This window comes from Chiroxiphia lanceolata, chromosome 3 (assembly GCF_009829145.1).
Source record: "Chiroxiphia lanceolata isolate bChiLan1 chromosome 3, bChiLan1.pri, whole genome shotgun sequence".
Classification (NCBI taxonomy): domain Eukaryota; kingdom Metazoa; phylum Chordata; class Aves; order Passeriformes; family Pipridae; genus Chiroxiphia; species Chiroxiphia lanceolata.
Window position 1 is genome coordinate 31,331,632 of NC_045639.1, and position 13,792 is coordinate 31,345,423.

The 13,792-nt window shown below is 46.0% G+C and overlaps 1 protein-coding gene across 1 annotated transcript in view; it reads left to right on the forward strand.

The window, feature by feature from the left end:
* MDGA1 (MAM domain containing glycosylphosphatidylinositol anchor 1) overlaps positions 1–13,792 on the forward strand; it is a 143,390-nt gene that overhangs the window by 92,030 nt on the left and 37,568 nt on the right. The window contains exons 9-10 of the mRNA XM_032684442.1: positions 433–702; positions 4,041–4,192. Of these exons, the coding sequence (XP_032540333.1) occupies positions 433–702; positions 4,041–4,192 (422 nt within the window). The remainder of the gene's footprint in view (positions 1–432; positions 703–4,040; positions 4,193–13,792) is intronic.

The following is a 13,792-nucleotide window of genomic DNA, read 5'->3' on the forward strand; positions in this document are numbered from 1 at the left end:
AATTTAACTGATTGGGAGCTTACCTACCTGCTCAGGGAGTGCATTTCATTCTGCAAAAGAGGACTACGTTTTTTCTGATTAGGATCTGAGGGTTGAATCCAAGCCATGACTCTCAGCTGCTAGAGTTGCACTTCTGACACGAAAAAGGAGGGCTTGGTAGCTCCTCCAAGCAGCGTCTCAGTGTGGAAGGAGTACTTGCTAAAGGCCACCCCTACCTCATAAATGGGAGGGAGGTGGGATGTGGCCACAGCCCAGTTAGGAGATGTCAAACGACTATTGCTTTTGGTTTGATGGATCCTGTTCCCACTAGAAAATAAATATCCCCTTGGAAATCATATGTGTCTGCCTCATCAGAGGCAGTCAGGGTGACCGTGCTGAGCGAGACAGTTGTTCCCTGACTGCATCCCTGTCTTTGCTCTGTTCGGTCTCCAGTCCCCCCCGTGGTGGAGCCAGCCTTCCAGGATGTACGCCAGGGCATGGGGCACAGTGTCACCTTGCGCTGCACTATGCTGAAGGGCAGCCCCATGAAGGTGGCCACCTCTGTCTGGCGTTTCAATGGGACCCTCCTGGCGCAGCCCCTGGCAGAGCAGCAGGACTACTCGGAGCTGAAGGTGGACAGTGTCAGCCGGGAGACCAGTGGGACCTACGAGTGCAGCATTTCCAATGACGTGGGAGTCTCCACCTGCCTCTTCCAGGTGTCTGGTAAGTCACAGAATCCACATCAGAGCAAGCTGTTGGATGGGGTCACAGAGGTGAGAAGCTTGCTCCTCATAAACTGGTGCCAGTAAAACCAGCCTCTACTGCCTCCTCTGTACACAGCATTCTGTTCAGGAGTAATGCTTTTCCATAAGCCAGCAGGGAGATCTGTCTCCATCATTCAGGCAGATGGACCTGGAGCAGCTAGTGCTAGCCTCTGCTACATTTTAACAGTGTTTAACCACTTGCATGAAAAATACAGGACTTACATTCAAGGCTGCCATCAGCTTCCAAGCTTGGACAATCTGTATCGTTGATAAGTATTGACCATGGGGAATTGAAAAGCTCTCTACATACCTCCAGCAGGCTCCAAACCATATAATTTCCCCTTTAAAAGCAAACAAACCAAGAAACAAAAACTTTATTATGTATTTCTATACCTTCCCTCTATCTCCTGTCTGTTTGTGTCTCATGATGCTTCCTAGGAGAAACATGAGCTGGATATGGACACTAGTACTCAGCAGATTTGCAGCTCACAGTTTTCTGTGAATCCATCATCCACCATAATAGGATTCCTCTCCAGCATCTGCAACTGCAAAGAGGGATGGCAGAGTTATGGCATCTAAAACCACATAACTGACCTGGCTTCTCCAGATGATCATTAAATCTGCTTTTTCCACGACCCCAGAATTGACTTCAGCACAAGTTTCTAGAAAAGCTCTCCCATGAAGTTGCCTTAATAAGCAATAAATTCAACCCGAATACTGGTGTTTGGATCTGGGGTCAATTTATAATACTTTTCAAGTCAGGGCTGAACAAAGAGAATAAATAACATCCAGAGAGGCCTGATTTTGAAGCAGATCTTTTGTAAGGTTTGGAAAAGCTCAAGTATGCTGTAACTCTGAGATGCTCTCAGAAATCGAGGAATCCAAACTGTTTGAGTCCCTTTTCAGGACTTTGCTCTCGCCCCTTGAAATTTCCTGGCATTTGTCTGGCAGTAGATTTTTCTTGAGAGCTTTGTCCCTCTTTCCCCTTTTTGCATAACTCTCACATCACTAAGTGATGGCAAACCATATCCCTCTATGAGCCATCACAGAAAACTGTGTCCCTATCAAGTTTGGGAATGCTCCCAGGAATTTCTTGCTGGGAGCAGGAACAAATACTTATTGCCACGCAGTGTGCCATGCTGTGCCTTAGATAAGAATTCCCTCAGCAGAAGGAAGTTGCATCCATAGAGAACACTGATCAGGAGAGAAGCAAGCCTTTATTTTTCTGCATCCCTTCTCTTTTTCCAAGGCATTGATACCTGATGGTAGCTGTACAGCTCCAGACATCTCTGCCTGTTTCCTGGACAGTTACAAATCAATTAAGACTTTCAGAGCCTGTAGAGCAACCTGAAAAATAATCCAGTGACTAGACTGCGCTTGGGCTCAGGATGATTGCTGGAGTTTTAATTCACATCAGCTACAGCCTTCCTGTGTAAGTGGGCAGAATGGCATGGTCTCTTTTTGGGTTTGTTTCTTTTCTACGGAAGGAAGACCATAAACCTTCCTGTGTGACAAGGAAGCAGTGACCCATTTGTGACTGTGGGGTCACAAACGTACTGGAAATAGAGTACATGAATCTGCCCAGGATGGGATTACTTTAATCTATGGATGGGTGATGAGCTTTCCAAGATGTTTTGTAAAGATAGTGAGACATCCAACTCACTCGTCTTGAGCAAGTTATCAGGCAGCCCATAGTGGCCATAACCTGCTCTCCCACTAGCCACAAGCACAGAAGAGCCCTGAAAGACAGAGTGAATAACCTTCAGCTCTTCCCATAGGCTCTAAGCAAAAGAAAAACCTTTCTAGTAATGCTAAAAGTTTCCAGAAAGGAAGTTCTGAAAATATTTTGATGTACAGCATTTCTATCAAAAGGCCAAAAAGCTTTTTTTTTAACTTCCATTTCCATCTTTGAGTCAATTAATAAGGAATTAATATCATGCAAGATGATGATTATCATCAGTTCTGATTTTATTTCTGAATCCATTATGAAGCTTGACTTCCACAGTCAATACAAGTTGAATAAGCAGCAATTAGTCTCTGAGGTGGTTCTGAACTTCTTGCTTGTGCCAAAATTCGAGTCAATAAAAATAATAAGAAAAAAAGGACTTGGAAATAAATATCAATATTATACATCTGAGTTCATAAAAAAAAAACACCATTGAATCCTGTCGAGCCTGATTATAGCCACACAGAATGGCAGGGCCTGTAATTCAAGTGGAAAGGTGCAGCAGATAGCCTGTGGAGACAGTTTATGCCTGTTCTGCTCTCCAGTGTCCCTTGTTGCCTAGGCACCTTTCTGGTCACTGCAGGTTCAGATTGGACCTGAACCCAGAAAGCGGGGTTTTTGTTCAGGTCCAGCTCCTACCTGGCTCAGGACAGGACCTGACAAAAATTGAAGTTCACAGCATGAAATGAAGGTAATTTCAAATAGAGCAAAACCAGTTGTGGATAAGACCTCAAGTTGCTTCTGGGCCCTGTGCATTAGTCCTTCAGCTGGGGGATTGCATGGCAGTAGCCCTCAAATTCTGTTTAGTAGTGGTTTAGGATAGCAGTGTCTGGGGAAATCATGGCAAGTCCCTTCTTCCCTGAACTGCCTAGTTTCTCTCTGGTACATTGTTTCTCCTGTGTTTCCCTTCTGCTGCTGCACTGTTTTTAAGGAGAGATGTGAGTTTAGAAAAGACATCTCCACCCCTGCCAAAGCTCCTGCTGTTTTTACCCAGGCTGAGGTCAGCATCCCCTTTGCTGCCGAGGTGACTGTTGTGCTACAAAGAGGCTCGAGCACTGTGCTGCCGAGGCAGGGGAGGTACAGAAAGAGCAAGGTCTCCTTTTTAATGCCATGGTCCCTGTGTGATAAATAACACTTTTCCTACGACCTACTGGCCAAATGATCTTTCCTCAGAGTTTGTTAGCAGGAGTCTCTGTAAAGCAGCAGATGAAACAGGAGAAATGCCAGTTTAAAGCCGTTACCTCAATCTAAACTACAAAGCAAGAGAGAAAAGATTAGAGCTGGTTCCAGCTGGAGAACTGAAGTTGTTCCTACCTTCTCAGGTGCTGGTCATGCCCCACTGGTGTTGCAGAGCTGCTAATCCTCCCAGTAGTTTAAGCTATGAAAGCAGTATCGAGTCACAGAAAATGGTGGCACATCAGTGCAACAGTAAAGGTGTCCATCATGTCAGAGGCAGGTGGACGAGTTGGGCGAGTGGAGCTGATCCACTTTCACCACGTCTCTTTGTAATTTATGTTCCCCTTGATCCCACCTTTTTACTTTCTTCCTTCTTTTTTTTTTTTCCCCTCCAGCAAAAGCTTATAGCCCAGAGTTTTACTATGACACTCCTAATCCCACCTTGAGCCAGAAGCAGTCCAAGAATTACTCTTACATCTTACAGTGGACACAGAAGGAGCCAGATGCTGTGGATCCCATTCTCAAGTACCGTCTGGAACTCCGGCAGGTAAGGTCTGCTCTTCTGGAGACTCAGCATATGCCCTTGGGAAGACAACCATTAAGGAGGCAGTTACATCAATGTCTCCTTGCTGATTAAGAGCTGAAAGTGATGAAATTGCCCGATCTCGATGGTCCTGCACCTTCCCCAGAGAATAGAAGAGACAGGCCAAGTGCACAGTTCAGTGTTCATTTTTAGCTCTGGTGTTGGGTACGATCCAGGTCTTCCAAAGCCCTGCTGCTCCCATTGGACTGTTTATCTCAGTGTTTTGAATGGAGGTTTAATGGGAACAATACCCTACAGTCATTAGTAGGTATTGTAGATTTTATAGGCCAAAGATTCAAACAAGTAGTATTCTGTCCTCCTCACTCGTACAGAAAAAAGAGAATAAGCTGAAGTCCTCTCCAGGCAGGAACTGCAGGGAAAAATCATAGACTGTTTGTGTTACAGAAGGGCTTTCATACTGTTGCAGTATCTAAGCTATTTGGACTATATGAACTCTGCAGGGGAAGAAAAATGGGTTTCAATGTCTCTTAGCTTGAAGAGAAATCATATTGGGTGGTGGGAGCTGGGGGGAAGAATTCAGTGAAATCTGAAGACATCACTGGTTGGAGAAGGTTAGAGAAAAGAGTTGGGATGTTTTTAAAAAGCAGATTAACTTAGCAGGATTGCCAGGAACTTTCATCCCCGCTCAGCAAAGCACCTGTGTTCAACATTTTTTAAAAATAGGGACACTTAAGATTGGTGTTTCTTGCCATTCAGTGGTAGCTGGGAAGCAAATGCATTTTGCAAGGGAAAGTTTGTTTACTGTAGATAGAAAACAAAATAATTAAAAAGATTCAAGTGTCTTTTTCCTCTAGTTCTGCACAGTAGGCTCCAGTTTTATGTCTCTGTTTGATTGTGAGCTCTCTGGGGTGGGATAGCCTTTGTTTGTTACTCACACGGTGTGGAACACGTTGTCAGTACTTAATAATAATACAAGACACAGGGGAGCCTCTAATAATGAAGGCAGTTTGTCATAGTAGCTCTTCCCTTTGAGCCAAGTTTTGCTATTATCAGCACTGCGAATCAGTGAACAAATTTGTGGGTTTTATCCTTCTCTGGTTACGTTGAGGGGTTTTTTTTCCTTTTGCACAGTTCCTAAAAGTAATCTTGGATCTGTTCTTCATTGAGCTTCTACTGAAAGGGATCAAGAAAAGGGAAACTCACTTTTCTTCTTTAAGTTATAACGTGGAGGGAGCTGAGTGGCCATGCAAATTTAACACACCCCTCCCCCCAGTTTTGTTCATACCCCATTAGTTACTGCTGTTAATGTTTTGCAGAATCACCACATAGTTGTAACTATTGACTGATGTGTTTTAGAGGAGTGTGATATCATGGCCCTGCTGTAGCCCAGTCTCACATATGGGCAGGCTCTTAGAAATGGCTACAGGTCTCATCATGGTGACCTGGGTCTGAATAAGAGAGGGCAGAGGAGGAGGAAGCAGGGGAGTTTTTTCCCGCTTCTGTCAAGCAAAAACAGGAAACACTGGAAAAGTCTTTCACAGTACTGCCTCCTCCTGGCCCTCCTCCAACAAAAATACTTGCGTTTCATGGCAAGGTCCCCCCTTCCGCGTGCCTTGCTGAGGTCTCACTGAGCCCTTTTCGTTTCCTTGTCCCAGAGGATCACATCCCCCCTCATCTTCAGCCTGCCACTTCCTTATACTCTTGTCCTGCCTTCCTGGTGTTTTCCCTGTGATGTCTCACTTGGACTCCAAGAACCTCGTGACATCTCCCAACCTTTCACTCCTTCCCTTGCTCCATCACCCTCTTCCATATCCTGCAGATTCTGCTGCTTTGTCACACCTTCTTCTTTGTACCGAGGCACCTGGGGTAAGGTTTGCATACTTCTGTTCCATTGTTGGACTGTACAACATGGTGACCTCACTGAATATAACCGTCAAAAGCTCAAAAGCTTAAAAGTATTACTGACTGGAGAGCTCTTAAGAAAGGGGATTTGTCTGCCTGGATGCGGAGCTACTGTTTGCCTGCGCACTCTCCTCACTGGATATGCTGGCTTTCCAGGAACTAGCTGTGGTGGCAGAAAAATCCTAGAGAGCTAGGATTGAAATGGAATATTCTCCTTAGGTAAAAAGGGCCTTGCACATGGTCAGACACAACAGATTTATTACCATCATCAAGCTGATGAAAACTCACCCAGCCAGCCCTGGGAGCTCTGCAGCCTTAGTGGTCATGGTAGGGGCTTTTCAGCACCTTAAAGGTGAACGAATGTGGCAGCAGCAGCCTGCAGTCCTGGGGCTGTGAGGGGCTGTCAGGGGTAGAGGGCATGGAAAGGGGAGAATTAACTTTTGCTGAGCTGGAATCCAAAGGGCAACCAGCTGGGATGCCCACTGGTTGCAAGACGGTTTGCTAGTTTTCATTTCACAAGCCCCTGGTTTGCTCAAAGAGCTCTTGGCATATGTAATGTGAAGATCCCCAAGTAGCAGGATGGTTTGCAAGGCACCTGGGAACCCCTGAATTAGATTTGCTTGCTGCAGCTGCTGAAAATGAAGCTGGGTGAGAGTCAAAGTGCTGCTTATTAATTGGCTGGCACCGTGGCTCCTCCAACTCTTCCTGTACAGTGGCTCCCTGAGGCTGATCATGCATTCCTGGGGGGATTGCAAGCAGTCGGGGGGAATATGGTTTCCCAAGTAATACATAGGGGCTCCCAGCAAGACAGACAAGTAGAGCTGATTGTTCTCAGCACTGTGGAGGAGGCCGAGCAGCGCAGCAGACATACCAGTTCCAGTAGAATAAGGATTAACTTTCGATTAAAACCGCATAAGCAGCTTGACAGCTTGAAGCCACTGACCCAGGCAAAGCACATATGATAGCAACTTGAAGCAAGCTCCTTGCAAAGCCTCTGCTCTATGTCTCAGCAAAGAGGTGGTTATTTCCTGAAGGGCGTTGGTCAGGAGGGCTTAGGCAGTGGCTTTGTCGAGTGCCAATTCAGAGGGGCAAACCTCCCCACTGAGGAACAGCAGGGACCACACAGCCTTCTGTCCTGACAGCTTGGAAGGTTTTCTCATTTCTTGCTGCAAGGCAAGTGATGCAGATGCCAACCACCTTACTTCGCCTTTACTAGTGAACTCAATGAGTTAACAGCCCTGGGTGGTTTGGTTACAGGCAGATGCCATGAGGCTTTTGGGCTATTTGTTTGGTCAGCTTTTTTTCTTCCATGTATTCTTGGAGTGTAGAAAGGCACTGAGGCACTGCACTCCAACTGAAAATGCTTTTCATTGCTTGGGGATTCAAAGCAGCCTCCTCAGACCAGATCTTTGCTTAAAAAATAAAAAGCCTTTTAAGTTACTTTTTTCTCTCTGTGTATTTTATCCCCTCCCAGGGCTCTGCTCTAACATTACAGAGAAATGAAAAGCCATCTAATATTGCGAGCAGGTTGCATCATGGAGGAAAGATCTGAATTGGGCTGGTGGTTACAGGGGATAGTGGCAGAATTACTATGCACTTAATGAGCTAGAACCCATCTGTGACCTGAGGCTGCAAGAGAAAGAGGAAGGAGAAGCTATTGGTGCAGTAGGAAAGTTTAATCTTTATTGTGCCCCTCAAGGAGACCTGAGGCTGCTGTCTCCTCAGTACCTTCTCATACACAGTCTTGGGCCGGAACCAATCCAGCTTAACACATTCCTACCTTTCCTCTCCTAGGAGCAGGTTCAGCTCTACCTGCCAGACAGCCCCCTGAAATTTGCACTGGGCCAAGCCCCAAACCCATTTGCTAAATTAGCTCACTGGGTTGTCACTTTAGATTAATTCCTGTCAGGGAGACTGTCTTTAATGAGACTGGCCCTGTGCATGCCTGAGTAATTGTATGGTCTCTCTTTGTTTGCACTTTCATCCCCTCCGTGTTGGATAAACATCCCCTGCTGTCTACAAAACTCATCTGGGCTTGGGAGCCGGCTGCCACTTGCCTCATCAGCCAGCCAGAGCAGCATTAATGAGAGCTGTGGCAGTGGGGAGCCGGGCACACCGTGTGGGGAGGTGACAGATAAAAGAGCTGTTTGGACAGACATAGGACAGGGACGTTAGCAGGAATTTAATGACTGTGATTAGAGTGGAAGGTTAACTCTGCTGATGGCCATCACAACGCAGCAGGAGAGGTATTATGCCGAGGTCCATGGATTGTGGATTTGTATCACTTCATTTCTGCCTCTGAGTTGTTCTTTTTCTGTCCTCTGAGCCCACTTCGGTAGTATCTGTCAACTGCTGTCTGCTTTTGGCTTCATTAGCATGTGGCACCGGCACTCCCTCCGAGGGCAGGGGTGTCTCTCACTTCTCTGCATGCACTGAGAAGGGATAGTAGCTCTAGAAAGGGAAGATGTGCAAGCAGTACACCAGTCTTTTCCATAAATGTTTAGTTGAAAATGCTGTTGGGTTCCAGATTAGAAAAGGCTATGATGCAGAAAGGTGATATATTTGAGCAGGTGGTGGCCCTTGCAGCAGCCCAGCCCTGTGCACTGAGAGGTGAACAAAATTCCTTTCTTCTGCACATGCAAGCATGGCTTCAGGCGAAGATTCTTGGGAAACTGAGCAGTGCTTTGGGAGTTTGCCTCAGGGCTGCACCTCGGGGCCAGGGAATGCCAAAGCCTCGTTAAGAAGGCAGCTCTGCCCAAGGCAGATCAGTTCAGGGTGGCCAAATTTGCTTTACAAACAAAGGGGTTAACATTTTATTGGCTCCGGAGCACAATGCTGCCATCGCCAAGGCAACTGCTGCAGACCAGATTGGGTCCATAGCCCTCATCCTGAGGCTCTCTGGGGCACTGTGACCCCACTGGTCCCATCCTGTGCATTCCCCCAGTAGTTCTGCGGTGGGGTTTTCAGCTGGGGGATGCTGCAAGAGCTGAGGAGGTGATACCTGTTTTAGGCCATAGCTAAAAAGCAGACAAGGCTGTCCTACTTTCATACTAGAAGATGAAAAGCTTAAAGGATGGAGTTGTGTCTTGTAAGCTAGGGAAGGACCTGCTCTGGATAAAATGTGCCCTGTGGTGCACTGGCCTGATGTTAACTGGAAAAAGGGAATGGGCTTGTAGTGCCACATTGACCAAAAAATCCTCCAGCTGACAGGTCGCTTGACTGGATAGCCCAGTGTGGAGCACAGACAGGGTACATGGAGCAGGGATGTGTGAGTCCCTTTGCCTAGAGCATCACAGTCCCAGCCAGCTGCAGCCATGAAGGGAGTGTGGCTTTTTGTGAAGCAGCAGATGGTGGCCTTGGCTACATGTAAGATGCCGTGTCGACCAAGAAACTCATGGGGTGTGACAAACTGCACCCTTTTACTGTTCATCATTTCACTTGATATGGGCTGTGCTGGTCCTGTCTCACTGGTGTTAGGACTGGGTGTTAGTGACTTGGCCTTGCAGTGTTTGCCCAGGACTGAATCTCAAAGCAGACCTTCTGTTTTAGGATGGCTTATAAGTCACATCTATCAGAAAGCTTCTTTAGTACTCTCTTCCTTTTTGCCTACCTTGTCTGCCAGTTTGATGTTTGATCACAAGATGCTGTCATATGGGATCTCAAATCAACGCAATTCCGTCTACCTGCAGAGCCAGACTCTGTAGTGGCAAAAGGTCTTTTTTCAACTCTAAATACCCCTATTGATGCTCTTTTTTTTATTATTATTTCAACTTTTGTTCAGGCAGTGAGAATAGGCAAATTACACCTGTGCTCTCCAGTCCATTGCCTTCAGTTGTGCTAGTGGCATATGTGATGCTGTGCAGGACTCAACCCTAAAGAGAAGGTAGAAGAGGATGCAGAAAGAAGCCAGTGCGTCAGCAGGAGGTGTGCTTGGTGGGCAGTTTGAACAGCCATCATGATGCAAAGCCAGGGAAAGCAAGAGAGGGGAAAGGAGATAGTGTCTTTCTAGGCTGCAAGAGAAGGAGGGGTTTGGGACTGAGTGTCAGCCACACACCGATGAAAGGAGAACTGGCTGATCAATAGCATTTGATGGACAAGCAGTCCTTGAAGCTTAGTAAGATTGCTGTGCAGGACCTGAGAGTAAAGCAGTGACTTTCCACAGGCGTCTGGGAGTGAAGAGGGAAGGATCTTGCCTCAGCTCTGCTCTCTGCTGCCTGAAAATAGGATACACCATCAGTCACTGCAGCTGACAGCACGTTGAGCCATCTCTTTTCATCCCTGGCAATGTGTAACAGGGGATGATATGTCAATGAGACCTGCTGCTAGAACAAGGTCCTTTCTACCCATGGTTGTTTGGTAGGGGTGGGAAACAAGGAGCTTTTTCCACATTTCATGTATGTACTCTCCACTGGCTAAGTCAACCATAGCAGAGCCACCACCCAGCACAAAGGAAGGGAGTTTTCCCTTAGTCACTACAGGTGGAGGTGTCTGCCCAGCCATGGTTGTTGTTGGCCCTGTCAGCGAGAGAATCAGAGTGTTTTTTACGAGGCTGGACAGGGAAGCACTGAATGGCTCAGGTGAGTTCAGTGGAAATGGCTGGTAGCCATGGGATAAGATTGTCCCCTTAGATAGCCTAACATCTTCCAATGCCACTATTGAGATTTCTTCCCTTTGCCCATGAGAGCTTATCAAATGGTGCTTAACTAATGAATTAGTCTGATTAATTCTGTCTTTTTGAATTCACAAATTGCTCTTCAATATGATACATGGTTTTTCTGAGCTGGTTTTCCCTAGTCCACAGATAATTTCTAATCAGTTAGTTGGGAAAATTAGTTTGGGGTATGAGTAACATGAGTAAATGAGTAATATGAGCAGTGGCAGGTTAGTGCCTCAGTCTTATGGTATCGTTCCTCTTCTGTGATTATCCAGAGTAACTAAGGCATGGTTGGTTGACCTTGATGCCCACGAAGCTGCTCTATCATTCCACTCTGCAGCAGGACAAGGGGGAGAAAATAATATGGAAAAAAATCCACATCAAGATAAAGGCAGTTTATTAAATGAAAACTAGGGCCACATGGAGAAGCAAAGGAAAATAAAAGATTTATTGTATACTTCCCATCAGTAGGCAATGTCCAGCCACTTCCTGGGAAGCAGATTTTCATTATATGTAGGAGTTGCTCTGGAAGACAAATATCATGATGACAAATGTCCTCTTCTTCAACCCTTTCATATCTGTTTGGTCAGTTTGGGTCAGCAGTCCTGGATATGATGTCCCCTTCCAAGATCTTGCCCACTCCCAGCCTACTGGTGAGGGAGAAATGTTGGAGAGACAGCATTAATGCTGTGCAGCGCTGCTCAGCAGTAGCCAAAGCACTGGTGTGTTATCAACACCTTTCTAGCTACCCACGCAAAGCACACACTATGAGGGCTGCTATGGGAAAAATCAACTCCGTCATACCCGGATCCAATATATAAGCTCATCTGCCCAAAACAGGGTAGCTGAAAGTTTTACAAGGTGTTTTGCCATTCATAAAGTGCCAGCAGACATTTTGTGTTAACATTCACTTTTTATAACTACTACTCCTAATGCAATTCAAGTACTTGACTGGGCAAGAGAGAAAGCAAGGTATTGTTTAGCTTGCCTGGTACAAGGGAATAATCCAAACAGTTTTTCCAGTCTTAGTTCTGTTCAGAATAGTTACAGTGCCTGAGAAGAATAGTACAAATAATCTTGCCGGAAAGGCTCATATGATCTTAAAACTCATCTAGAAGGAAAATATCATCCCTGTCTAGCTCCTAACACTGCTGTTCAGTGCTCGTTGAGGGTAAGGAAAATGTGAGAGAAGAGATAATCTGATTCCCCAAACCAATACACCCCTCAGAGCAGCCTTGCAGGCTAGAGATGTTGTTTTCACACCACTGTGCTTGTTCATATCCAGCAGGCTGTTGGCTTGTGTTTTATAAAGCTGAACGCAGGATGAAAAATGCTTGCCAGGTATCAAAGATAAAAGTCAGTCCTTTTTGTGGATTTCTTATCCACATTCCTTCACTGGCTTCAAGGGGTACATGCTGTTTATTGAGTCTTTCCAAAAGTCCCTGTCGATAGGCTGTGATGCAGCTTCCTCCCATTTACTCTGTTCGTCTGTTATTTTCAGTACTCAGCCCATGTTGCTCCTACTGCTTTACCATCTTTTCTTTGTGCACCTTCATGCCCTTCCCTGCTCCCCCTCCTATTTTGCACTTCTTTCTTCTGTTTCTGTTTCCTTTTTTGGTTTTTTCTTGGCTTTGTTTTTTTTTTTCCCTGGCTCTCACTTTCTAGAACGTATTGGAGATAAGAGGTGAGAGTGTGTGAAGGGGAAGGGTTTGGAAGAGAGATGTAGTCTCTCCCAAAGCTAGTCACAAATGAGCAGGAGTAGGCAGTAGATAGATGTTTTGACTGTGTTATGTAAAGAAGTGAAGCAGGCAGCATGGAGCACTGTGAGGAGCTCTATGGCTCTCCCTGCATACGCTGTGCTGGCTGCCTCTTCTTTGTTAGAGACAGGACCACAAGTGCAGTCGAGTTAGAGGTGGCCTATAGACTCTGGAATGATGCCTGTATTATACTTTCATTACATGTACCAAACTGGAAAGTCCAGAGTGCCACAAAAAGGCTACTTCTGCTCCAGGAAGTAGCCTTCCCATCCTTTATTAGTTGTTTTCAAGGGTGAAGGTGCCCTAACAGAGGGCTCTGCCATGGTCTGTAGAAAACCCGAGAAAAGAAGCCTGGGAGGCAGCAGGTCCTGTTGGTGGAGCATGTCTTGCTTGCTAAGCTACAACCATAAGTGTAACTTATAAGACAAAGTGGCTCAGAGCTCAACCTCACTGCAGCTGGGCAAACTTAGGCTATGCAGAGCCAAATTGATTTTTCTCCTTGGACCCAGAAGTGCTGACAGCACAGTGCACAGACGTGTGTGGGTCCAGCTGCAAGCAGTCATGTCCAGTGCAAGGAAACTGGTGGAAGAGGAGACTATGCTCACTGACATAGGGATGAGTATAAAGTTGGATCCAGTAAGGCACTGAGTAGTGCTGATTTTCAGATGTGAGGCTGAAAAGAGACTGGAACCATTGCTGTCTGGAAGAGAGGATGTGAAGCAACACGAGGGATGTTGTCTCTTATCCACTTATGTCCATACAGAAGACAGAGAGATGATTTCGGGCTCTGCAGTGCATAGTCAAGTACAGGTAGGAACTTGCAGTAGCAATATAGAGCTTCCAGTCTGAAACAGAAGGATGGCATGTGCCTTCAGGATTGAAAATAGGGCTGTAGAAGAGAGCCTCAGTTTAGGCTTTTGCTTGACTGTCACTCTGACAGAGTGAATATTAGGTCTGTTCTTCCTTAGACCAGGGAACATATGCTAATAAAAAACATATTGCTTTCTGATCAGCCCCTAATGAAAGACATTATTGAAGAGTGTGGAACAAGCACTTATAGTAATTCATGACAGCACCAATTTGGCTTCTCTTGGAAGCTGTAAACTGCTGCTGTTGGCACCTAATGAGGATAGGCAGCTGATTGCCTGTGTAAGAGGAAGAGAGAGAGACTGTCTCCCAGCTTAGATGGCTCCAGCTCTCCTCAGTAGCTACTGAAGGTCTCAGTTGCTTCTCTCTTTGGAGCTGGGGATGTTTCAGCCTGGAAACGGAGCCTCCTGATAAAGGACAGTT